The sequence below is a fragment of the Andrena cerasifolii genome, chromosome 6 (assembly GCF_050908995.1).
Source record: "Andrena cerasifolii isolate SP2316 chromosome 6, iyAndCera1_principal, whole genome shotgun sequence".
NCBI classification, from domain to species: domain Eukaryota; kingdom Metazoa; phylum Arthropoda; class Insecta; order Hymenoptera; family Andrenidae; genus Andrena; species Andrena cerasifolii.
Window position 1 is genome coordinate 1,873,611 of NC_135123.1, and position 25,428 is coordinate 1,899,038.

The window sequence follows — 25,428 nt, forward strand, 5'->3', positions numbered from 1 at the left end:
TTTTGAACCAATGTAATCGTTCTTGATCTATTTAAATTAACGAATATTTCTTGATTTTAGTTAAAAAGTATAATGTATATGCGAATACTTTAGCCAATCAAATCAGTGCGAGAATAAATAAAAAAAAAAACCTAAACATTCAAAAATTTATGAATATCTCTCGAAATATGGAATGGAAATCTGTGAAAGAGCCATTATCTGAAAACACAGATTTTTAACTATAAATTACGACTCAAAAACAGGAACATGTAGTTTATAATATTCATTTTAATACAAAAGCGAAAAATTCTTACGGTCGTGGGCGCGGCCGATTAGGGCGTAAGCGGAATTCGCCCTAAAAAGTGATCGGGTTTGTGCGAACTTCGCCAGGGGTGGGCACCGACCTTCACTTTGTTTCCCTTTCCTCATTCGTGTGATCCGATTCAAGCTTCGCGCTAGGCGGAAGTCGCAACAAGCAGCAGTAGTAGGGATGGAGTGCAAACTCACTAACAGTGATTTATCACAGTGATCGCAGAATCACAATCACGGTGGTGATTGAAGTTAAATCACGACCGTGATTGTGATTTTTTTAACTTGAGTGAATTGTTTACTGTGAACGTAATTCTTGATCTTGATTGAATTATTTTTCATAAAATACTTCAATATAGCTTGTGTTTCAGTCAAAGCGTGCTAATTCGGCGAATATATAGAATATACATTCATAAATAGTCAATGCATGCACGCACTGATTTGATTGGATAAAGTATTCACATATCATTATACTTTTTAACTAAAGTGAAGAAATATTCGTTAATTTAAATAGATCAAGAACGATTACATTGGTTCAAAAAATACAACTGAGATTCTATAAGAACAGTGAGGACTTGCGAATGTTTCGAAAGTAGAAATTGGGGTTATGTGGCGCGTGCAAAGAGCAGTTATGCTCTCCACCAATCAGAAGCGATCACGAAAATCGCGAATCACTGTTCAGCCTGCACCAATCAGAAGCGATCACGAAAATCATGGATCACTGTGAAAAATCACCGTGATTGGGAACAAACATGATCGGATCACTCGTGATTCACAAATCACGGTTCTAGCCAACACTAAGCAGTAGAGATGAGTAGAGCACTAAAGAGGTGAGTATGCGCATCCGCCATATTGGGTCCCCCGGAGAGAGAAGATTATTGAGTACCCGCCTTTTTGGGTATTGTCAGATTCACTTTATAAACAAAATATGCGTTGTTGATATTGATGCATAGTAACATGACACATTATTAGAGTATTCTATTACATTTAAGTTTATATTTGGTTTTTAAAGCGAATTTGACAATACTCAAAAAGGCGGGTACTCAATAATCTTCCCTCTCCAGAGGACCCAATGTGGTGGATGCGCATTGTTGCGGGGCCGGCTGTGAATTCTGACTGTTTGAGGAAATTTCAATGTGGTCCGGTGTCCGTGGAACCCAAAAAGGTTCTGCTCGCGAATCGTGCGAAGTTGATTGAACAAGACAATTTGTAACGTATAACTTTGAACGAAATAAAGATTATTGAACTGAACTAGATTTAATTATTGAATATTAACCAGAACTATTAAGAAACGAACAAAGATATTTAAAGACTGTTCAAAGGTTGGGCTTTATTATAACACGTCCGTCCTTTTACAACGTCGGTGATGAATTGCGAGGCGAAGAAACAGGCTTCTTCGTACGTTCGTTCCTCTTTTTAAAATTAATACATTATTTTCGAGCGATAAGGAAGGAGGCGAAGACAAATTTCAAATGTAATAAACTTCATCCTTAACTCTTTAAAGTTCGAATTTCGCGCTTTAAGAACTTGCGCTAAACGCCGCTAGGGCGGGGATCGTAATTCGCTGTTGCGTGGCCTTAGGGGAAATAGTAACCTTCTGGTGGGGAAATCAGGCGCAGGACAACGTCCGTGGAACGCTAAGGCGTTCTGCTCCCTGGACGCGAATTCTTAGATATAAAATAATAATGTAAAGAAACTATTTAAACACAAACAATTAATAAATTTAATGAACTCAATGAATTTAAACAATACAAATAAGAATTTCGCTAGGTTTATAATTTCACGTCCGTTCACTATCGCTCTCGGGGTTCAAGTGACCTTTTCAAACGCAAACGCTTTTACATCTTTTGTTCTTTACAAGATGTCCTTAAAATCTAAGAGCCAATAATATATTTACTAACTAAATTCTCATTGGTGAATCTATTTCCTTCACAGTTATTGATTTTTAGAATCAAGCGTTTAACAACATTGCTCTGGAATTACATCTAGGAGAAGGGATCAAAGTGCAGTTCATTTATTCAAACACCCGTTTCCAAGCGGGTATTGATTAATTTATAATCTTGAAGTTTTCTCATTAAAGAATCTCTAACTATTTTCAAACCCCTCGGGCTTGTGCGAACTTCGCTTTGTTTCCCTTTCCTATTACACTCGTATGTTCCGTTTTGAACTTCGCGCTTCTAAAGTTTGTGTCGAACGCCGCTAGAGCGAGAATCGCAACTCGCAACATCGCAACAGCATATTCACCTCTTTAGTGTTTTAGCGGCAGTAGGAACGATCTCTTTTAGCAGAGTGGTAATCACGTATAACTACATATACCATGGATGCTGTTTACAAAATAGCGGAGTAAAGTCTCTAATTATTCAAATAATTTAGGTTATGAATTCTTACGTTTCGGGTTTTATAACAGAAATATAAGTGTTTTGTCAGTTTCAACAAACAAACAAGACAATGTCAGGACCAATGGTATTATGTCAACTATGGATGGGTGGTGTGAGTAAAAATTGAGGTTTATTTTAAAAACGCATATCCAGAACGTAATGCTAAAAGAATTCCAAACAAAACATTTTTAAAAATATAAGAGATGTAGTCGTTAACCGCGTTTTATTCAGTGTAAATTTATTCAATTCAGTTTAAGCGAGAATCGACAAACTACGCTTAATTAAAGTATCATATAATCATTCGGTTTCTAATAGGAAAAAGAAATAAACTGTTTGTAGCTGACATATTATATACGAAGTATCGAGCAATGTAGAGGATGATGCGAAATAAACTATTGAACATTTCGTTTGTAAATAATTTATTTGAATAAATGATTAAAATAATTATCATTCATACATAAATTTCATACCCTTATCTGTTTATATCAGTTACATTTAACAGCTTATGATGTAAGTAATATGAAAATCAGAATTGGGCAAAAAATTATTTGAAATAAAAATTTTGTACACAAATTTTTATTTCAAATAATTTTTTGCCCAATTCTGATTTTGATGAAAACTCCATTTTATATAACAAGATTTAAGTCTACGTCTCTACAGTGATACAGATATTAGTTTATAATACTTTTAGCACTCTCCCCGATTATATACGAATTGTGTAAGCCAACAAAATTGTCACCAAAAAACTTAATTTTATAAATTTGTTTGTTTATTGCTTTTGCTAAAATTATGCGCATAATTTGTTTCAGTTAGAACCATATATGACAGAGAGTTTCATAATGAATGCTTTTCATAAAATGGGAGAACAACCACAAACTGTTAAAGTAATGCGGAATCGCTACACTGGTGAACCAGCGGGTTATTGTTTTGTCCACTTTCCAACTGATGAAATGGCACTCGACGCGATGCACAAACTAAATGGGAAAGTGATTCCCGGCTCTAATCCAGTAAGAACTTGGAAAGGTTTTCATTAAGTCTTTTTAAAAAAAAAAAAAAATACATTTGTCTTATATGTATGGTTAAACATGACGGTAATTATTTACAAGTTTTCCAACCTCACTGATTTCAATGATTTTTGGATACGTTATCAAGATCAAAATTCTGAACAACTTTTTCCTATACATTTTACCGCCGCACAACCTTCGTTTTCGAGATATTTGCGAAAAACTTCTGTTGATTTATACCGACGCGACGCATTCCACTTTCCAACTTGTCCCGGGTATTGGTATTGGTTGGGGCTCGATTAGCGCGGGGGGTGCGTAAAGCATGATAGCAAACTGATGTGAGTTTCGAGATCTGAAACAGAAATTTGCGGATACCCGTCAACACCCCGACTCATATCGGTTCGCTATCCTGCTTTACGCGCCCGCGAGCGGGCGCGCGCCCCCGCCCTAATCTGGCCCCAACCAATACTAATACTCGGGACAAGTTGGAAAGTGGAATGCGATGCGTCGGAATAAGTCAAAAGAAGTTTTTCGCAAATATCTCGGAAACAAAGGTCAGCTTCGTCATTTGTTTTGTCCCATACTGGCGCATACGCTGCCACGGACGCGTACTGTAGGTAGGTATGCGGTAGGATACATTGTGTAGTAGCAACAGTTTTTCGCGAATATCTCGGAAACGAAGGTCGAGCGGCAGTAACATGTATAGGAAAAAGTTGTTCACAATCGTGTCCCCGCCAACATATCCAAAAATCATTGAAATCGGCGAGGATGGAAAACTTCTAAATAATTACCATTTATTGAATTATTTTTTTAATTCATTTTTACTTTTTATTTTAGCCTGTAAGATTTCGATTAAATCATGCTAGTACAACAGGAAAGCCAGCAGCAGAAAGGGAATTCAGTATTTGGGTTGGAGATCTGTCGACAGATGTAGATGATTATTCTTTATATAGGGCATTTGCTGCCAAATATAATTCAATTAGAACTGCTAAAGTAATTTTAGATAGTTCTGGATTTAGTAAAGGATATGGATTTGTTAGATTTGCCAATGAAGAAGAACAGAAAAATAGTCTAGTTACTATGAATGGATATAGAGGACTGGGAACAAAATCATTAAAAATTTGTAACGCTGTTCCAAGACCATGGAATAAGATATCCGGGTATGTAAAACATCTTTCGACATATTTATTTTATAACTGGTCATTAATCTTTTAATCTTTTTCAGATCTACTCCCCCACAATCGTCATCTGAGTATACAGCCTCAAATATGAATTCGGATGCTTACAACTACTATGATACATCATCTTATTGGAACAGTTATAGTGCATGGCAACAGGGTTATTACGAGAGTGAGCCTACATCAGATGGATATAATAGCTATGTATCAGATCAGAAACCAGAGGAAGATGAATTGGAATTGATTGGTAAAAGAAAACAATATATATTTCTACATACAGGGTTAGCGTTTTATCCTGCAACCCGCGTTCGCGCGAACAGGTAAAATGGCAACAGCGCCTCACGGATGCATTCTACTACAACCGTGCACCGTCCCGGCGTTCGGAGAGCGGCCAGCGACCGCTGGACAGCAGTGATGCTCGAGCTTCGAGAATTTTGGGACGGTCTCTTTCAAATTAACGTCGCAAAGAGCTATTCAGATTTCCCGGCCCGGGTTGCAAAATTTGGGGCCTTTGTCGTATAACTTTTGAACTATAAGAGATATTGGAATGCAATTTGCGTCGAAAAATAAGAAACAATTATTTCCTCTTAATGATGGATAATTTAACATATTTTACATTTACTTATTTTTTTTCTATCAATTTTTTAACCATAATTGTTGTAAAAAGCTTTTGCAAACTGTTTATTTGATACTGTATTTAATGCTGCTTTTAAAATTCGTGGTGTTGATAAACAATAGGCTAGTTGTTTCTGTGTCATTACTTTCAGAAATTGAGAAATTAAATTTTTATTCAATTACGTGTTAGTTCTGCAGACCTCAGAATCTATTGTTCTGGTTTTCTTTTTTATGATTTTATCCTTAATGCAGTGCATACCTAGATCAGACGTAAGGGGTAGCTAATGGGACGTGTCTTTGATTGTCGCGGTGTTTGAATTTTTTTTCTAGAATTTTTGTGTCTGAATGTTTTAGCTACTCAACGCCACACAACAGAGATTTAATATTATACATAAATAAGCTTTATTTCTGTTTATGTATAAAAAAGGCGGAAGAGCAACATCGTACATTAGCCATTTACGAAAATGATTTGTAAATTAGCATTTTTCAAGTTTTTGTTCTACTGAGAATATTGAAAGAGAAGTTAGAGAATAATTAATGAAAAAAGTAGAATCTTTGCATCGGGATTTGAACCTCGGTAAAACGTATTCTCGCCGAAGAGCGGCGGCCAGGCAGCGCGTACGGCACACGGATAGAGGGACGGGTATGCTTGTGTGGTGCGGTACAGACGCTAGGAGGGGGTACGCTTGGTCATAGAGTGGGGGTAGCGCCCGTGGGCGAAAACCCACGGTTCTGGCATCACTGCTGGCAGCTCTTCGCTGGGCCGGTGCATGGTTGTAGTGGAATGCGTCCGTGAAGCGCTGTTGCCATTCTACAAGTTTGTGCGAGCGCGTGTTGCAGGATAAAACGCTGACCCTGTATATACAGAGTTCGGAGGGAGTCTGCTCCAATGATGGAGGGGGAAACACCCACAGAAGTGGTGGTTATGTGTGGTGTAGTTCATGCACACATAACTACCGCTCCTGTAGGTTTTTCCCCCTCCATCATTGGAGCCGACTCCCTCCGAACTCTGCATATATAATACATTTCAAACATTTCGTGTGATATTGTACTACATAAATTGCTTCTGGTGCCCATAAACTTGTCAATTTGCTATACTCAGGGGACAGGCTGAACCTCTAAAGACACTCGCACACCAGCGAGCATGCTCGTTGGTACACGAGGGCCTTAACAAAACGGTATGCTATTCGGTTCGCCTTTGTTCTCTACCGTCTTCTCACAGTAAGACGATGCCGCCACTATCGCGACCGAAATGTATGGCTTCTCGCTGTCGCATGCCCTCTCGCTCATTCTCAGCCTCGCGCCCTCTTCGGGACGAGTACAAAAGAAGCAGTGAGCATAGAAATGTACTTCGAACGTAAAGCCGGGTCCAGACCCGAGTGCGTATACGCTGAGCAGGCTGAGCGCGCACGAATGACGCATTCGGAGGGGTCGAAACTGTGCCATTGTGTCTTTCTTCGCCAACTTCTGTGCTTAGCTTAGCCCACTCCGCAGTCGTAAAGATGGTGTGATTAGCTAAATAAACTTACAGCTCAACCCTCCGAGTCATCCTGTTTACCAATACAGGGACCATAATGAAGGCAATTTCGTGAAAAATTTATTTATATAATTTCAAGCTGAATTCGTTAAGAATAGTTTCGTGTGATTTTTTAACACAACAGCGAGTCGTTCAGGCTGTATAAATTAAGAACGATGAAGGGTGTAGTGAAGAAAAAAAAGACAAATTATTCAGTAAAATAGAGCTTTGAATTCTATCATATGGTAATTGCATTATATTGTTGAAAATGTCATTTTTAGATTTTTGATTAACTGTTTATGGCAATATTAGCAATGGATTAAATTCATTCACATAGATCCATCCTTCGTGATTAAAAAAAAAAAGACGCAAGTCCATAGCTTCAATAATTTAGGTCATTAAAATTAATTTCCGTAGGCGGGTTTCGTAAAAATCACCGAAAGCAGGTAACTTTGAAGATTTGTATTGTTTAAACAATTTCGAATCTGCAAAAATGAGGACTTAACCCTCCCTAATTTCACATGGACTACCATATATTTCAATATTATGAAAATCCGAGGCATCGAGGATTTTAGAAAAGTATCACATCTGCTTCTATCTTCCACGCTGAACGCAATGCACTCCAAACTTCCTGTGATGTGTGGGAGAAAACCAACAATGGTCGGCTCAGGCCATGTGCCTTCGCCGGCATTCGCGAGTCGGGGCGCATGCGCCGAGTCACCACGAATGACACGTCCACACTAGCATATGCGTTCATGCTCACCTTTCTGACGTAGAAGCATGCGGTCCTGGCTACCGTTTCACCCGTCCACATCAAAATATTCATGCGCGCTCAGCCTGCTCAGCGTATACTCATTCAGGTCTGGACCCGGCTTAACAGGGGACTCGGACTTATAACGGGGCAACACTGTAACTTAATTCAATACGTATAAACATATATTTTGTTCTGATTTTAATACGTATTCTGCTAAATATTATTTTCACAAGATACAAGTCGCAAACTAACAATCACCAATTTTGATGAAACTTGGATACTCAGTATGTAGTTTTTAAAACCCCAATTGACACGTATTTTTTTATCTATCAATATTCATATAGGAAGGGTGAAAATATCCTTCAGAAGTTGGGGGTGAAAATCCTATTTGGTCTAATATTTAGAAAACTATTAGGTCATCTGAAAAATTCGTGCTGCGTTACGTTTACATTTGCAGTATGTTTTCGAGAAAAGGAGCGATACGATATATATATGATAGTGAGTTGGGTATTCGAAGATAATATATATTTATATATATATATACGATATATACATGATAGTGAGTTGGGTATTCGAAGACAATATATATATATATATATATATATATATATATATATATATTTTTAATTTTTATAATGGTTTCTAATGCTTTATAATATGCCAAAATCAAGTTTTGAACCGCAATTTAATCCGCTGATAAGTTTCGCTACAATTTGCATCAGAAGATTACGTAATTTTTCGGGCCTTTACAGTAGTCTACCCCCTTAATACTTATAGGCATGAAATGTCGATAATAAAGTTTCAGTTCGCTCACGAATTTTTCTCACCCATGTTTTCAAACTCACTATTTATCGATCTCATGCATTCAGAAGTCATAGACAATTTAGAGATGACCCAGTCTGTCTTAAACGGTGTACCTCCTAACTCAAATTTTGATTGTCTAAAATAAGAAAACAAAAGTTGTCTATTAAGTATAATGTTATTCATAAGCATTAACGGACCTGTTTTTTAATATTTTGAAAATTCGCTGAATAACAGCGTATTAAAGAAAAGGATGCCGAATATCGCGACGATTCGTCTGTAACTCCCGCAAAAAAAAATCAATTTCCATAAAATGGTCCGATAATGCTTAGAGAATGTACCAACAAAGGTGCCTGCAAAATTTGGTCACAATTGCATCAATACAGATTGAGATATCATGTACCACGTTTTGATCATGCGCCATCATTCGACGCGCAGACATTCGACTCTGTATCTCCAAAACTAAGCTATATTTATATTTCAAACCTTTTGCATGTCATTCCAGAAATTTCAAACTAATATTTAAGCGAAAAAAGAAAATTACGATTTTTCAAACGTTTTACAGTAGTCTAACCCTTTAAAAAGGAAGTACAGTTGCCATGTGACTCATTGCATTGGGGTGTGCGGGTACACGACATTACGGGTACCCGAGCCTCGGGTCGGGTTGTGATCCCAAAATTTTGTCGACACACAAACATATTCTGGTACTCGTTATTTCGGGACTCAATTTGCGACTCGGGATGCGACGCTCGATTCAGAACATAATTGTTCTATCTGGTGTTGTAGTTAAACTTTTAGGTTGTGATGTTGCAGTGTGATCAGGTGTAAGAATTTTTAAGCAAGCACAATATTACACAATACGTGAGAAATAATATTACTTTATTTTAGATTTGAGTGAAGGATAACTGTTCCACATTTCAACCTCGCGTTAAGAATCCATAAGCAAAAAAAACATTATACTCTTATAGACTATATATTTTCTTCGCTTAAAAATTCTTACATCTGATCGCACTGCAACATTACAACTTAAAAGTTCAAGTACAATACACTCAAGTACATAATTTACAAGAATATTTTGTTATTTTCTTTTTCCTTTTATATGGATAATATAATTATTTGTTTGAAAAGACGGAAACAATGGGTTTTGAATACTAAAATCATTTGGTTATATCATTGGATCAGCTGTCCTCAATGGAGTGATATAAGTAGAAACTGTTTATTTTGTTTCTACTTCAATTTTTGTTTGTTTTGGAATTCCCTCATTACAAAGTTTTTTTTTAACTTTGTGTTGTAAATAAGATAACAATTAATTTTTAAACTTAGATTAAACGCTGTGGGATATTGTTATAGATCAAAAAAAATATGTATAAATTTTTTAATCCATTTTTCACGAAACATAAACAAAATTTCGTATGATCATAATTGTATTTCCATTTCTTTTTTTGCAGAACACTCCGTTCCTATAGACATCGACAAACTTAACAGAGAAATAATAGAGCAAGATTATAATTTGTGGGATGCATTGGAAAGTTCAAAATGGATTCCATGTGACACACTAGAATTGTGTTATTAAATATCTATATGTATATTGCTATTATCTTCCACATGTCCGATATTCATTATTTAAATAATTCTTAAATAAATCAGTGATTCGTGTACAAATATATAGCAAAAAATTTATAAGACAGATTATAATAAAATAAGTAAACAAAATTGGATGCTTTGTGTACTTTATGTCTATTGCAGGTATAAATCATACATAATTCCATAACCAGAATCAACACTTTTGAAACATAAATGAATTAACGTTACTAATAATTTAGATATCTTTTAATAGGAATACACGAATATATACAATGTGTTAAGAAAAATGTGAAATATTTTCTCAAGATTCTGTGTAAAAAAATGATAAAAAAAAGTTGATGTGACGCCTAATATTTAACCTATAAGTATCTTCTTTTATACTTTCCATAACACCAAAACAGAAACCTGTAAAAGAGCAACTAGCTTAATCAATTAGCTTAACATGCTCATTAGGCCGTCCGGAAAAAAATGAAAATGATTGTTGCGTTAGGCCAGCGAAGGCCACATCGGGCCATTTGGGAGCCCGGTCTCCATGATGTTTACCATAACCAGAAAGATTGTCAGAGGGAGGTATTTTAAATCATTCAACGTTTTTTCTAATTGCAACCAGAAAAGCGATATAACCTTACATCAGTTGCGTGAACCACCCTGTATACCAGGCCCGTCCAACCTTTGCTCTTGCCCTCGAAGAAGGCACGCGGGTGGTCGCGAGCGAAGGCAAGAGCGACGGTTGTGCCCCACCATGGGACCTTTCGATCTTGAGGGGCGCGAGGGGCCTGGCTCAGTGCATTCAAGAGCGAAGAGCAACTCGCGGTTGACCATGCGAGCAAATCCCTGGACAGGCCTGCTGTATACGAACCATGTTCTAATAAAAATCTTCGAAAAAAATTTTCACATTTTTCTTAAACTCCTTGTACATAGTTTAAGGGAATTATTAATCTTGTAAAAATTTAACATTATATTTAAATTTATTATTAAAAAAAATCATATATACATAATAAAACAGATTTTTTTTTGTATGAAACATTATATATAAAATTTATTTACTAGATTTCGCTTTTTATTCCATGAAATACACGTAGTTGTCGTTCTAAAAAAGTGTTATGTATATGGTATGCTATACAATCTTAATTGTTTTTACTGATAGTAAGCTAAGAATTATAATAATGAGCATTAAATAGTGATGCGATAATATATTATCTTTAGAAATGATATTTACCTATTAACACTAAGCATTGTAAAATAAATTATTCACATTCTTCTTTTACTGTAATTGATTCGACGTCTGATAATCTGGTAGTTACAGTTGCCAAGAGTTCTGGTGGTAAATTCACAGGTGTCATGGTAGATTCTTCAAGATTTTGAGAAGAGTTGATATCAGAACTAACCATGTAAACTTGTAAGACACTTTTCCCGGGTTCCTCTGATGATTCCTTTGATAAAATAACTAAGGATCCTGGTTCTACATGACCAATATTCGGTATCACTGTTTTAACAGACTTTTCATAACGGGTTTCTATATTGCTATTAGTACTCTCTAAATTTGAATTATTTTCAGCTTTTGTGTTAGCATTTGTTGATATTACAGTTTCGTAATCAGTGGACTCATAATTTAGTCTTTCATTATCAAGTGTATTTATATCTGGCCCTTGTAGTTTTTTTACCTTTGGTAATCTCCCAGATCTAGTTGGTCTCACGTGATAAATCTCTGTATCGCTATCAAAACCATTACACGAGCCTAATGATTCGATATCATCCATTTCAGTTAATGGCTCCCCTGATATTTTCTTCTCTTCCGTTGACCTTTTACGTTTTTTATTTGCTTTCTTTAATAATTGCTGGTATCGATCGCTTGTTTCTGTGTTTTCATTCTCTGCCGTCAATTCTAAACATTGTTCTTCTTCATTGTCTGATGCATCCATTTCTCCAATACTAGATGCTACAATCCCTAAAGATGTTAATCGCGGTTATAAAACTAAATTTTTATGTTTATCTATTTAATAAATAAATCTTATATATCTAACTTCTAAACAGCATAATATCACAGCCACCTGATTTGTATTTGGGAAATTGACTTAATTGTATTCGTACAGCAGAGTTCTGCATTTGACAAATTTGATCAGAGTTTGCTTGGTCAATAAAACGTTTCTTCCAATTTAGAACAAAATAAAATATATTTTATTGGGCTAACAAGGGAAGATCCCAAACCCAAATTAAAAAAAATCTGAAACTTTGTGAATATGTTGGGAATTTCCTCCTGATTACAACCCAATGTTTATTTGCTGCCCAAATTCGCTCTAAGGGGGTATATTTGACCCCTGAAAATCCGGATATTTTCCGATTTTTTGTTATAACTCGTGAACTGTAAAATAATTTGTTCACCAAATGATAGATCTAATTAAAAGAAGTAACTTTTGTCTTGAAACTTGTTTTCTATCTCTTACAGTTTGCGAATTATAACAAAATCGGAAAATAACCGAATTTTCAGGGGTTAATTTCACCCCCTTCGAGTAAATTTGGCAGCAAACAAAAATTGCGTTGTAATCAGGAGGACATTCCCTACATATTCACGAAGTTTCAGAATTTTTTGAATTTTCGGGTTCGTGATCTTCCCTTGTAAGTAGAAAACGATAGTTCTCCGATTGCTAATTGAGACTCGAAAGCCCAAATACGTGCCTAACGCAGAACTCCAGCTTATACGCGTAAGCAACGAATGTGTTAATATATTAACATTTAGTGATAGAAAATATTTAAAATATATAGAAGATATTATGTAAATTCAACATTCCTCTATATTTTAACTTACTGCCTTTTCGCTTCCTTTCTGGCTTTACATTGTTCTTTTCTTTTGATCCTAGTTGTTTATGTTTCTTTTGAGCGTTGACATATTCCTTCTCTGAATGTTCGAATGTAGCTATTTATAAACAAAATTTAAAAACAATGAGTACACAATTAATAATCAATACATTTACTTTTTATTATATAAGGTGTCTTGACACAAGTATTGTATCGAATAACTGCCAAGGAGTAAGTGATAAGAAATAGAGAAATGTAACAAGATTATTACTTGCTATTTGTTATTTAGGTTCCAATAAAAATTCTGATAAAAAAATTCAGGGTGAAAGACATATCAGTTGTATCCACATTTTGTATTTTGATACATGTTGAATCCGAAACATGCAAATTCTTCGTGCAAAAAAACTTCGTTCTCGAGATATTAACAGTTGAATATTAGCAGTGGAGCTTCCGGGCCGCGCAGTTTAAAGCTGAAACTGCTGAGCACGGAACAGTGACTTCCAGCACACACACACGCAGGAGACACGCGTAGATACAGACCCACACACGCAGTAGAGCCGACCGCGCTGGTTAAAACCGTAAAGATAGGTTAGCGCGTTCAGCGCGTACTGTGTGTGTGAACTTATGTCTACGCACGCCTCCGCTAATATTCGATTGTTAATAATTAATATCTCAAGAAGGAAGCTTTGGATCCCAAAACGGTAATATCTTTTGCACGAAGAATTTGCATGTTTCGAATTGTCCCATTATTTTGGGACACCCTGTATTACAGAAACACGTAGATTATCATGTACATAAGATTTTGCAATTTGATTTTCCCCATTTAGGGAATGGGTGATGTATTCCATGCTTTCATATAAAAAGCCATATTTATTCATTGTTTGGGTCAGTTTTTAACATTTACTAAGAAATTACATATGCTACTAGTGCGAAAGACTCTTCAAGAAATGCCGCTTCCACTGAATATGTGGAAAGTTATTGATACATTTGGAAAAAAACTTGGTGCTTCCATTGACAGCACCAACAGACTTGCCAGAAGATTCTGAGAAATAAATGTCCCAGAAATGAAATTCGATAATGAGTCTGCCAAATTCAGGAAAACCAGACATGAATGTTTGGGTCATCAGAAGATAGTTGCAGAATGTAAGTTTTATGAGCAGAGGGCCAGTCGCAGATCCACATTTGACACGAGAGCATCATGACCAAAGCATGTGAGATGAACTAAGGATCAGCAGGCCAGTCCTTTCCACTAATAAATCTAGATTTTTCCTATAATCACCTAATGTTCTAATAGATAGGGAATGGCCTGGAGAAGACTTAGAGAACAATATGTAGCCTGCACCATTTCGAATTAGGCGCCTTAGCATAGAGGGTTATCTTCATTTGGGTCGATGTAAAAAGCTAGGCAATTACAAAACTGGTCCTTCTTAAACAAGGGACATTCAGAGCTAATTCTCACATAGAAGAAATTTTAATGAACTGCGTTCTACCATTTACCAACATGATTGAAAAGAATGTCTTATCAATGCTAGATAATGTCTATTTGCATTCAGCACGCTATTTTACACTTTTTAATAGAAGTTAGAATATAGGCATTAACCCGATATAAATTCCCTTGAGCATATTGGGAATCAGCTAGGATGAAACTTTTGAACAAAAAAACATGTGCTACAAATTCTCAGAGCACTCAGAGAAGCTCTGCAGGAGGATTAGAGTTACCAGAAATTTGAAGATACTGTGGATTTGATTTAGAGTACATATTGAAGAGTGATAGCCATTATATTAGAGCTGGAAAAGGAAATACTCGATATTATCACATAGGTATTCAAGAAAGTTCGTGCGGTAACTTTGGCATTTGTTGTCCAAATGTATTACGACTTTCTATTGCATCTACGCATCCCAGAGCTAGAAGTACTACAAATGCATTAGTTAATAGAAATATTTCAGACGCAGTGAAAAACTTTATTTCACTGTGACCAGTTTCAACTTGAAACAAAAGCTACTGAGGTAATCAGAAAGGTATGTATGCCTTTCGAGAATGATCGCATAAGTGAAAGTATGGTGCAAAAGAAGTTGCGAAAATTCAAAACGAGGGATGAGACACTTAATGTCGAACCGCGCAAGGGGCATCCCAGTATCATCAATGATTATGATTTACGAGGCGCTATTGATGCAGATCCAAAGGCAACGTGCAAAACACTTGTAATAAGGTTTTATATTCGGGATGAAACAGACATTTACACAAAATGGGAAAGGTGAACCGAGTTTGAAAGTGGGTGCCACACAAACTAACTAATCATTAGAAGCAACAAAGGCTGGCTGCTCGCATTTCATTGCTCTCCCGCCAGAGGGATGGAAACTTTTTGGATCGCATGCGTAATCTGCGACGAAAAATGTATTACTTACACCAGCGCCGTTCAGGCTACCCTTTAGGGGGCAAGGGCGCCCGCCACTGCCCGAGGCAAACGCTGTGGGCATAGCTCCGGACAGTGACGTCAGCTATCGTTACAGCGGAGTGGGGAGGAACGGTTGTACATGCTCGTAGATGCATAGGCAGGCATGTGTTAGTAGGTTCATTCTAATACTGTTATGTCGACGCGACGGTCTTTGTTCATCCTGGCATCTGTACCGTATTGCCCGGGGAGGCGTGACTTGCTTGTCGCCGACAAATGTTTGCCCCGGGCAGTCTGATCTGTTGCCCGAACGGGCAACTCCTGAACGGCGCTAACTTACACCAATAAGAAGCGACCACATTTGCCGGTCACCACCAGGAAAACCGGCTCCACATACGTCCAAGCCTGTACTTCACCGGAGGAAGATTTTATTAAGTGTTTGGTGAACTGTGGCTGGAATTATTCATTATCGACTTTTATCACAAGGCCAAGCAATAACAATGATTCGTAGCTTCAAGAGGTACAGGAAGAATAATTGCGAACAAAGCAGCCAGCACTAGTAAATTGTAAGGGCATATTGTTTCTTTAAAGGTGGAATCAGATGGCGCGTGAATCGGCGAGCATGCTCGGCTCGTCCGGGCTCGGCTAGTCGGCTTTGCGAGCGCGAGTTGGCGAACCATGAGTGTTCTCATGGCGTGTGAATCGGCGATTCGCGCGCAAAGATCCCTGATTCACGCGCCGTCTGATTCCACCTTAAGAGGTTACCTACCGTCAGGAGATAGAAAAAGAATCGATCTTTTGAGAATTTATTTCAGAAAGTACATGCATATTTTTATGCAATGGTTTATGTATTCAAATGAGGGACACTTTAACAGGTTATTATATTATGTTTTGGTATAAAAATATTTAGTTATTGCAAAATTACAACTGATTTCCCGAAAGCTGTTTCTAGACCAATGACCACGATTTCTCCAAAACCGCTTCACCAATCTTTCTGAAACTTTGTAGGTTTAATCGAAGCATTTGTGTTTCCAATGCATAGTTTTTATTTTATGGATGAAAAATGAGTGTTTTTTCTACGAAAATCGTTCATTTCACTTTAAACATCTGCCATTTTGTCCCAGATTAATATTTTATAAAACGGAACGATTAAAGACTAGATAAACTATTATACTAACTAAATCTTCTTCGTTTTTTTAATTTCAGAAAACCCAGTTCCGAATAATGTTGGTCACCGCAAAACATGTTTCTAAAAACAGCTTCCGGGAAATCAGTTGTAATTGTGCAATAACCAAATATTTTTATACCAAAACATAATATAATAACCTGTTAAAGTGTCCTTCATCTGAATACAAAATCCATTGCATAAAAATATACATGTACTTTCTGAAATAAATTCCCAAAGAATCGATGCTTTTTCTACCTCCTGACGGTAGGTGAACCCCTTAAGATAATACGAGACCGTACAAAGCTAAGCAACATTGACAGAATTTCAGGCCTTGGCGGGGAAATTTTTATTCAGTCTTCAAACTTTCTAGACCATCCACTAATGGACTATTACTAGTTTTTGTCAATGGAAAATTATTTAACTGAAAACACATTTAGAAATGAAGACAATATGAAAACGACACTGATACAATCTTTCGCGTCAAAAGCTACAAATTTATAATTGCATTTGGAAGCTTGTGAAATATTAGGAAACGGTTATTGAATATAATGGTGATTATATAGGTGAATAAGGTAAATGAAATAGTAGCAACATATCCAGCTGCTTCCAAACTACAAAAACCACACAAACTTTCTTGGATACCTAATAATATTCACGTAGAATCTGAGAATGAAATAAAATATCTTGAAATTCGTATTCTGTACCTATTTAGTGTCTAAAATGGCAGACGTGGGAGAGCAAGAAATACTCTGATCATACTAAATCTATGGAAACTTAGCTTTTCCTTTACTCTTTTTCATATATTTTATGTATCTGAATAACTGTACAACTGTCCCCAAATGTAAGAATTTATGAAAGCGAGTCACTTAGATAACCAATTACACTAGTTTACAAAATCCAAAAAATTATTTTTCAGCGAGACTCTACTATGAAATTCTTATGTAAGGTGGTCCCCTAAACTCAAAAATCGACATGAGACGAAATCCTATGGATACGTTTTCGAGATATCGCCCGATGAATATTTTGGTAATTTTTTAAGAAAACGAGCCGACGTGTTTAGCCATATCTCGCGTTAGAGTTGACCGATTTGATCGCGACGACTCTTAAATTAAAGATTATTAAATTGCATACAACTGTTTCCAACAGTGTTTTCCAATCCGACCAATAGTTTAGGCGGAATCGAGCGAAACTTAAGAAAAATGTAATGTTTTGGGGCAGAAATTGAAATCGAAAATTCACTACACAGCCTGCAAGACATAGAAATTATCATGTGACGTCCAGTTTCTTATTTTCTACGTAGAGTGCGCACCTTTACGAAGAAAACAAGTCCAATCTGAGCAAAATGCATGCACAAATAAGGAAGTTATGGACGATAGAGCAGGAGTGCCTATTTTCAACTTTTTCCCTATTTTTGCATTTCTTCCTGTTTCTTGGCAAATTACGTATTTGTCTTCAATGAAAACAAATTTAAATGTATTTTATTTTTGAAAAACAATTTTGGCTCTTTCTATTTCTTTTGCCCGCATTGGGATCAGTTTTTCTTACAAAGAACCAGTCGTAGTCACCCATCATTGACTCATCCCAAAATCCTTGGTAGCGTCTCTCAATACTTTTCATCTGCTGATGAAATCTCTCGCCATGTTCATCGCTTACCACACCAAGATTTGATGGGAAGAAATCCAAATGCGAGTGGAGGAAATGGATCTTCAAAGACATCTTAACGCCTATATTGAGAGAATCACGAAGTACAAAGCATGTTATAGCAGATGATCGATACAAATGAAATTATTACAAACAGATGATGCATTCATATATTTGAATTGCATTTATCGCGAAATGAAGCTGCCACATTCAATTCGTTTCGATTGGTCGTCACTGGCTTTCTTGGCAACAATAAAAGTCCAGACTTTGTGGAAATCATCAATGATTTGCTCAAGAACTATAAGAAAATCGGTATGTAGCGCTGTTTGTAATAATATCATTTGTATCGATCTTCTGCTGTAACATGCTTTTTACTTCTTCATTCTCTCAATATTGGTGTTAAGATGTCTTTGATGATCCATTTCCTCCACTCGCATTTGGTTTCCTTCCCACCAAATCTTGGTGTTGCAAGCGATGAACATGGCGAGACATTTCATAAATTTGTTTTCATTGAAGACAAATACGTAATTTGCCAAGAAACAGGAAGAAATGCAAAAATAGGGAAAAAGTTGAAAATAGGCACTCCCGCTCTATCGTCCATAACTTCCTTATTTGTGCATGCATTTTGCTCAGATTGGACTTGTTTTCTTCGTAAAGGTGCGCACTCTACGTAGAAAATAAGAAACTGGACGTCACATGATAATTTCTATGTCTTGCAGGCTGTGTAGTGAATTTTCGATTTCAATTTCTGCCCCAAAACATTACATTTTTCTTAAGTTTCGCTCGATTCCGCCTAAACTATTGGTCGGATTGGAAAACACTGTTGGAAACAGTTGTATGCAATTTACTTATCTTTTATTTAAGAGTCGTCGCGATCAAATCGGTCAACTCTAACGCGAGATATGGCCAAAAACGTCGGTTCGTCTTCTTAAAAAATTACCAAAATATTCATCGGGCGATATCTCGAAAACGTATCCATAGGATTTCGCCTCATGTCGATTTTTGAGTTTAGGGGACCACCTCACATAAGAATTTCATAGCGGAATCTACACCACGAGATTACTGTAAACTAATGTTACCATTTTATGTAAGAATTATAGTGTTCCATTTTTTGTTCGCCTAAGCGTAGATACGTGTATGAAATCATCCAACGCTTACATAAGCACATATGTACTTCGTTAGAAAATTTATTTATTATTCGCACTTACCTAATGATTTCTCCAATATCTCAGTATCAAATTCCTGATGGTACGCAAGTGCTTTTTCAACTAAGTTTCTATTTACTTTTTCTTCTTTCTTAAATTTTAATTTAATTTCCTGCCGTGTTCTATTCGGGAAAAGGCTTTGCATTAGCAGGAAATCTGTGCCTACTGTATTTAGTGCTTTATAAAATTTTAAAGTTTCCCACTTGGGCCACTCTTTACTTTTTTGACGCTTTTTATAAAATCCACTACCATTGCTATCATCATCAATAATAGCTTCCTTGGCTAGTACTTCTCTACCTTTCTTTGCATTGGTTTGTTCTATAACAAGACTTTGTTCATCTATTATTAACTGGCCATCTGGTCCAACTTTTACTTGAGGTACAGGCATTGCAGATGACGGATCGTCTTCATTTTCTTCTTCGTGAAATTCTTCAGATCTGCAAATATATATAAAAGATCAATATAAACTGAAAAAAAATCTGTTTGTATAATATCAACAATATGCTTACTGGCATTCTGAAATTTTTCTTGCCGTCATTTCAGATTCTTTAGATCTTTTCATAGGATTAGTAACAGGATTATAATATATTAAATCATACATCGTAAGCTTGCTTCTATCTGGTGTTTTATTTTCATGTTTTAAATGAAATTCTCTTCTAGCTTCTGCTAATTTTCTTGCAGATTCCGAAACTAAGATACGCCTCTTTTGACCCACTTTGGATTTTGATACGTTATTCTTGTTATTGTTAACAACAGTGTCTTTAGCATTTTGTACTGAATGAACTGAATCATTTTTCACACTGTTGATAGTGGAACTAATTACTCTCCTGCTATCATCTTCTGATTCACTTGCACTCGCTCCACTTCCTTGTATACTGTTTCTCCTTGCTCTACCACCACTGTCTAATTTAGGTGTTGGTTTTATAAACCCTACTCGGCATTGCGCTGATTTTGTAGGAGAAGCTAGAAATTACAAAATATTTAATAATTAAAGAGTGTTAACGATTTTTAATTTCTTGACACCGAAGCTTCTTTTCACATCTTAAATATGGGAATCATCTGGCAATATGAAAAACATCTAATACAGTTTGAGTTTGATAGTATTTCTAATATAATTCGACTTACAGGAGTATTTTAATTGTTCTAAATTGTTTCTAGAAATGATTAATTTAAACATTTTAAATGAACTCTTTCGTTTATAATACAAGAAGGTAGTTTTAATATAAAAATGAATATGCAAAATTAAGGTTCTTAACGCCAATAATTGAAGCTGTTTATGGATAAAAAACAATCTTTTAAAAAGGGCTGAAGATTATAAAAGAAAAAAAATGTGTGAAAAACGAAATAAAACACTTAAACTGTCTAAGTGTCCACAAAGTTTAAATATTATCTACTAGAAATATGTGCAATGTACGTAATGCTGCAAGTATTAAAATTTGTCACTTTATTTTTATGATCTATGCAAAAGGGAACTGCAGTTCGAACCAATGAAACAGTAAAGCACGTTTGTAAACAACTTCAGTAAAGTTGTTTAACAAACTGAGCGTACAACAGTGGGATCTTCGATTTAAACTAAACTTTGTTTGTCACGTACAAAGTAACACTAAATACCCATATTTCACCAAGTGTTTATATCTATATGCATTATCTATAAACATTTTTAATGTTACAGTTACTATACGTACAGTTGTTACAGTACATTATGCATGTTTCTTTAACAATCACTGTTTTAAATGCCACTAAAGGCATCATTTCATGAAAGACGTACAAATTATATTTCCGAGAGTAAAACAATGTCACTGTTTTAAACATTAAAAAATTGACTAATCTATTTTCGGAGACATTTTTTAAGAATATTTTTTCCATTAAATTTACATCCAATGGAATTTTTAACAAACACAAAAATTTTGAAGAATATCATTTTTTGTTTTAATTAAAAATGGAAATTATAAAATTTCGTTAAATTTTTCGAGCAAAATTAAAAACTTTCAAGTAGTTAACTATATATTCTTGATTCGCTATGAAACCAGCATCTGAAAGATACATCTTTCCTAACAGCATGTAAATAATCAAAAATAATTGTTTAAAGAATCGTTATAGTAATAAAAGAAACATTAATTGTTAAGGAGATCCTATTTAAAACGAGAAGAAATTAGAGAAAAGAGTAGACTTAACAAAAATTCGAATGCACGAGCTCCAAATTCTGAGTCTAGTATGCTATCCATTCTGCCAATTTAGAACATATTATATGATATTCTATTTGAGATGATCCAAGCTCGTTTTCACTTCGCGATAACTTTAACGTTAAATATCTGTATGAATAACACACATTGATACACACGCTTTGAGTATGTGTGTTCATTACGGCCATACGTTTGCTAAACAAAATTTAGTTTAAATCACAGACTCCACAGCTTTGACTCCCTTATGGAAAACAACAGTGTTTGCACGTTAATGTAAATTTCTGTAGCTATAGTATTATAACGAAGACTGTGAAAATGCAACTATAAGTATTGTTCTCACATTTAAAATGACAACAATATTGTAGGATCACGGAAAAAAGGAAAGCCTCGGCCGCGGGACTCGAACCCGCGATCTCCAGATTCGTTGCGCACTGATCAGCCGCCTTAGCCACCTCGGGCTACCGCCGACTCTCCGGATCTTGGTTATTCCGTGCCCTCTCTAATGTTATGGGGGTTCCTCATCCCACACTCGGCCCTCCTGCAACGACATTCGCCCTCGAATGTCATTGTCGCACAACTTCGACGGGTCACTTATTTTTCGCGTCGCAGACAACGACCTTAAACGGCGGGCTTCGTGTGGCGATCGGTGCTCCCCCCATCCCGGACCAGCCCCCAAATGTGGGATCACGGAAAAAAAAGAGCCTCGGAAACGGGACTCGAACCCGCGATCTCCATATTCGTTGCGCGCTGATCAGTCGCCTTAGTCACCTCGGGCTACCGCCGACTCCCCGGGTCTTGGTTATTCCGTGCCCTCTCTTATGTTATGGGGGTTCCTGATCCCGCAATATAAAGCAAAATTACAAAACATTGAAACTACTGGACAGTAAAATGATTGTGTATAAACTCTGCTTGACACTGTGGAAACTTATCTAAACATCAATTATAAAACTGTTGATTCCTTCATTTTTAAGTATCAGCATGCACTCAATGTTTAATATCTAATTATACTTGCCAATTTGTGTTATATTTGAATTCTCTGCAGTTTGCACAACCTCTTTTATTGACTCATTAAAACTTTGTTTGGAGTTGTCTTTACTATGGATATTTTCATCATTAAGAAATGACTGTTCGTTCTGTATTTGTATCTCTATTACTGATGTTTCCTGTGCTTGTTTCTCTTCGATATTACTTTCTGAGAATTGATGCGACGTCGCACAAACATCATCAGATGGAGTCTTGTTTTCCCCATTCGATTCAGTTACATCAACTTCAATAATAGGTAAATCTTGTGTCGTTTTCCGTCGTGTTGGAACAGTAACCATAGCCTTTATTCGAGCTCGCTTCATTTTATTAATACACAAGTTCAATCAGATCTGTAAAGAGAATTCAATATTAAAATTGTGTACAATATACCTATTTTTGTTTAGTTAAAATGCTGGTGTATACAGTTTGTCTTTAAGGGAGTAGGTTGTCCTCGAGAGCCCTAAAAAAGGCCTCTTTTCAAACACAAATTGTAAAGTGATAAATAACAATAGAGAGAATTTTTTTTCTAGTTTTAATCGGTATTCTATGAGCTTTAACACACAAGAAAAAAAGTCTAAATATCTCTATGCACATAAAAGTTGTGAGTAAAAACGTAAAGGCGTGTACGCGGTGCAGCGTTTGGTGGTGAACATAAAATCTAGAAAACCGCTCCAACGATTTGGATGGAAATTTAATGAGAGATGCAGAAAACCATTCCCTACGATGTGTCTGGAGCAGCGACATTAAATGAATTCTTAAGGATACGAATCCAAATATAAATATAATGGTCATAGAAAAAGAAATGTATTTGCAGCAACAAATAAAAAAAATGTATTGTTTACAAATTTCCCTATTCTTGCGTTTCTTTTAATGATTTCAAGTAAGTAATTAGTGCAGTCTATTGAACCATTATTAGGTATTATATTCTTAGGATTTGTTCACATTTAATGCGAAAACCGTAGCAATATGTCTCGTAAGATGTTCGCATAATTATTTATACGGTATAAAAGTACTACTATTAAATATAAATAAAAGAGACATTAATATTTCTTAACCTAAATAGATGTTACTTCAAAATTTGAGGTTACATATTTACTCACCAAGAACACTGTCTCACACGTATTCAAACATAAACTAGCGATATTGTGACATTTTCAAATTAACCTTACTTTCACTGATCCAAATAAACGAATTCATTGGTTATTATTATCATCACTGACATTTTAATATACTCTCATATACTCTGTTCCAATTTTCTTATCAATCAAATTAAGTATGTATATAGATTATTACTTCAGCGTTTAGTTACTAATATGCAAGAACTATTCATTTGTAAAGTAGTAATAACAGTCTTGTTTTATAAGAAAACATCGCACTAAACCATAGACATATATGGACAGAGCGTGTGCTGATGGGGGTTGCAAGGTTCGCGGTAAGGGGATGGTGATACAGGCAAATCGGGTAACTCCGTTCCTCCTCGGTGCTATTCGGAAATATAGTGACGTTATATACTATGAGGGATACTTAGGGCGGTATTCTCAGTCGCTACTTATTCTTAAGCAAATACTAAAGCATTTGGCATACTTTACTAGCTACTAGGTTAGTAGAGGATGCCGCATACATAAGCATTTGCTTAAGAATAAGTAGCGACTGAGAATACCGCCCTTACAGTACTCTAAGTAGTGATCCTTTAGGGAGTGATCGGAACAACGTGTATTGTCGCTGATTGGTTGCCGCGATTTTGGAGCAAAAGCGGAAGTAGACAGAGAAAGAAACTGTAAAAAAAAAGAAACAGAAATACTGATAGAAAGAAATCGCGGCAACCAATCAGCGACGATACACGTTGTTTCGATCACTCCCTAGAGGATTACTACTGTAGCAAAGAGGCCACAATAATCAAAGAGGAGATACAATAAGAGGCGTCACTCCGGGCGGAACCTTTGAAGTCCTTACTTGACCTTGGCATTTAAATTGGTTGTCTATTCGAGCGGGATATTCAAATCGACAAAATGTACCTTACCGTAATTTGCTGATTATTGCCGAAGTTTATCGTGGTTTACCGATCATTGCCGAATGGGCATTTAAATTGGTTGTCTAGTGATTTCCCTAGTTTATGCCTGTCCTTGTCGAGTGACGCCTCTTATTTATCTCCTCTTTGACTGTAGAGTACTGTAAGGGCGGTATTCTCAGTCGCTACTTATTCTTAAGCAAATGCTTAAGCATTCGGCATCCTTTATTAGCTAGTAGGTTAGTAGAGGATGCTGCATGCTTGAGCATTTGCTTATGAATAAGTAGCGACTGAGAATACCGCCCTAAAATACGACGATTACGTCGAAAACTATTGGGATTAGCAAAGCTGCGATACGCTACCTGGTGGCGACCTACTTCTTCAGGTTCTGATTTTCGCCACCAGGTAGCGTATCGCAGCTTAGCCAATCCAATATTGGCATCCAATAAATATAATTTAAACAAATTATAAATATAATTTAAACAAATTATATTTATTATTCTATATGCATTTCTTTTACTAACCTTTCAATATCCATTTTTCGTCAGTTTAACTTAATTTAATTTAATTTTTTTAATCAGAATTATAATTATTAATAAATTGGCATTTCTTCATAACTTATATGAAAAATGTTTTATAGATTTCTGACGTCCCGGTCCCACCTTTCAAGATGTCTTAAAGACAGCTTATAGACGACGTGTGCTAACTGGGACGTAGTGTCCACCAGCGCCACTAGAGGTCTAATCTTCCTAGTTATTTTCATTCCAGACATACCTACGACATTTATGACACATTTACGACACTTACGACATTTAAGACACGTGTCGTGTATAAAATAAATAATTCGTGTCTTTACCCACCACTGCTCAACACTGATATTTTCTGTGCTCAGC

The 25,428-nt window shown here is 36.1% G+C and overlaps 3 protein-coding genes across 5 annotated transcripts in view; 1 reads left to right on the top strand and 2 right to left on the bottom strand.

Annotated features, from left to right (window-relative positions):
- Nop5 (nop5 ribonucleoprotein) overlaps nucleotides 1-25,428 on the bottom strand; it is a 199,136-nt gene that overhangs the window by 25,820 nt on the left and 147,888 nt on the right. The gene's annotated exons all lie outside the window — the stretch shown is intronic.
- Secp43 (tRNA Selenocysteine associated protein) lies at nucleotides 2,562-10,247 on the top strand. 2 transcript variants are annotated; one of them, XM_076814133.1, is made up of 5 exons: nucleotides 2,562-2,778; nucleotides 3,480-3,673; nucleotides 4,508-4,830; nucleotides 4,896-5,095; nucleotides 9,983-10,247. In XM_076814133.1, exons 2-5 carry the CDS (start codon nucleotides 3,488-3,490, stop codon nucleotides 10,105-10,107), a joined length of 834 nt encoding a protein of 277 aa, XP_076670248.1. In that variant the 5' UTR covers nucleotides 2,562-2,778; nucleotides 3,480-3,487; the 3' UTR covers nucleotides 10,108-10,247. The 2 variants fall into 2 exon arrangements, with proteins under 2 accessions (XP_076670248.1, XP_076670247.1); XM_076814132.1 differs by having other exon boundaries at nucleotides 2,563-2,778; nucleotides 3,476-3,673.
- On the bottom strand, nucleotides 11,050-23,915 carry Bdp1 (transcription factor TFIIIB component B'' homolog Bdp1). Of its 2 annotated transcripts, XM_076814064.1 has the most exons (7): nucleotides 23,628-23,915; nucleotides 22,517-22,877; nucleotides 19,831-20,284; nucleotides 19,325-19,758; nucleotides 12,925-13,032; nucleotides 11,338-12,066; nucleotides 11,050-11,269 (listed from the first exon to the last, which is right to left on the bottom strand). In XM_076814064.1, the coding sequence occupies exons 2-6, from the start codon at nucleotides 22,848-22,850 to the stop codon at nucleotides 11,366-11,368; spliced, it is 2,031 nt and encodes a 676-aa protein (XP_076670179.1). In that variant the 5' UTR covers nucleotides 22,851-22,877; nucleotides 23,628-23,915; the 3' UTR covers nucleotides 11,050-11,269; nucleotides 11,338-11,365. The 2 variants fall into 2 exon arrangements, with proteins under 2 accessions (XP_076670179.1, XP_076670178.1); XM_076814063.1 differs by having other exon boundaries at nucleotides 11,051-12,066; nucleotides 23,628-23,914.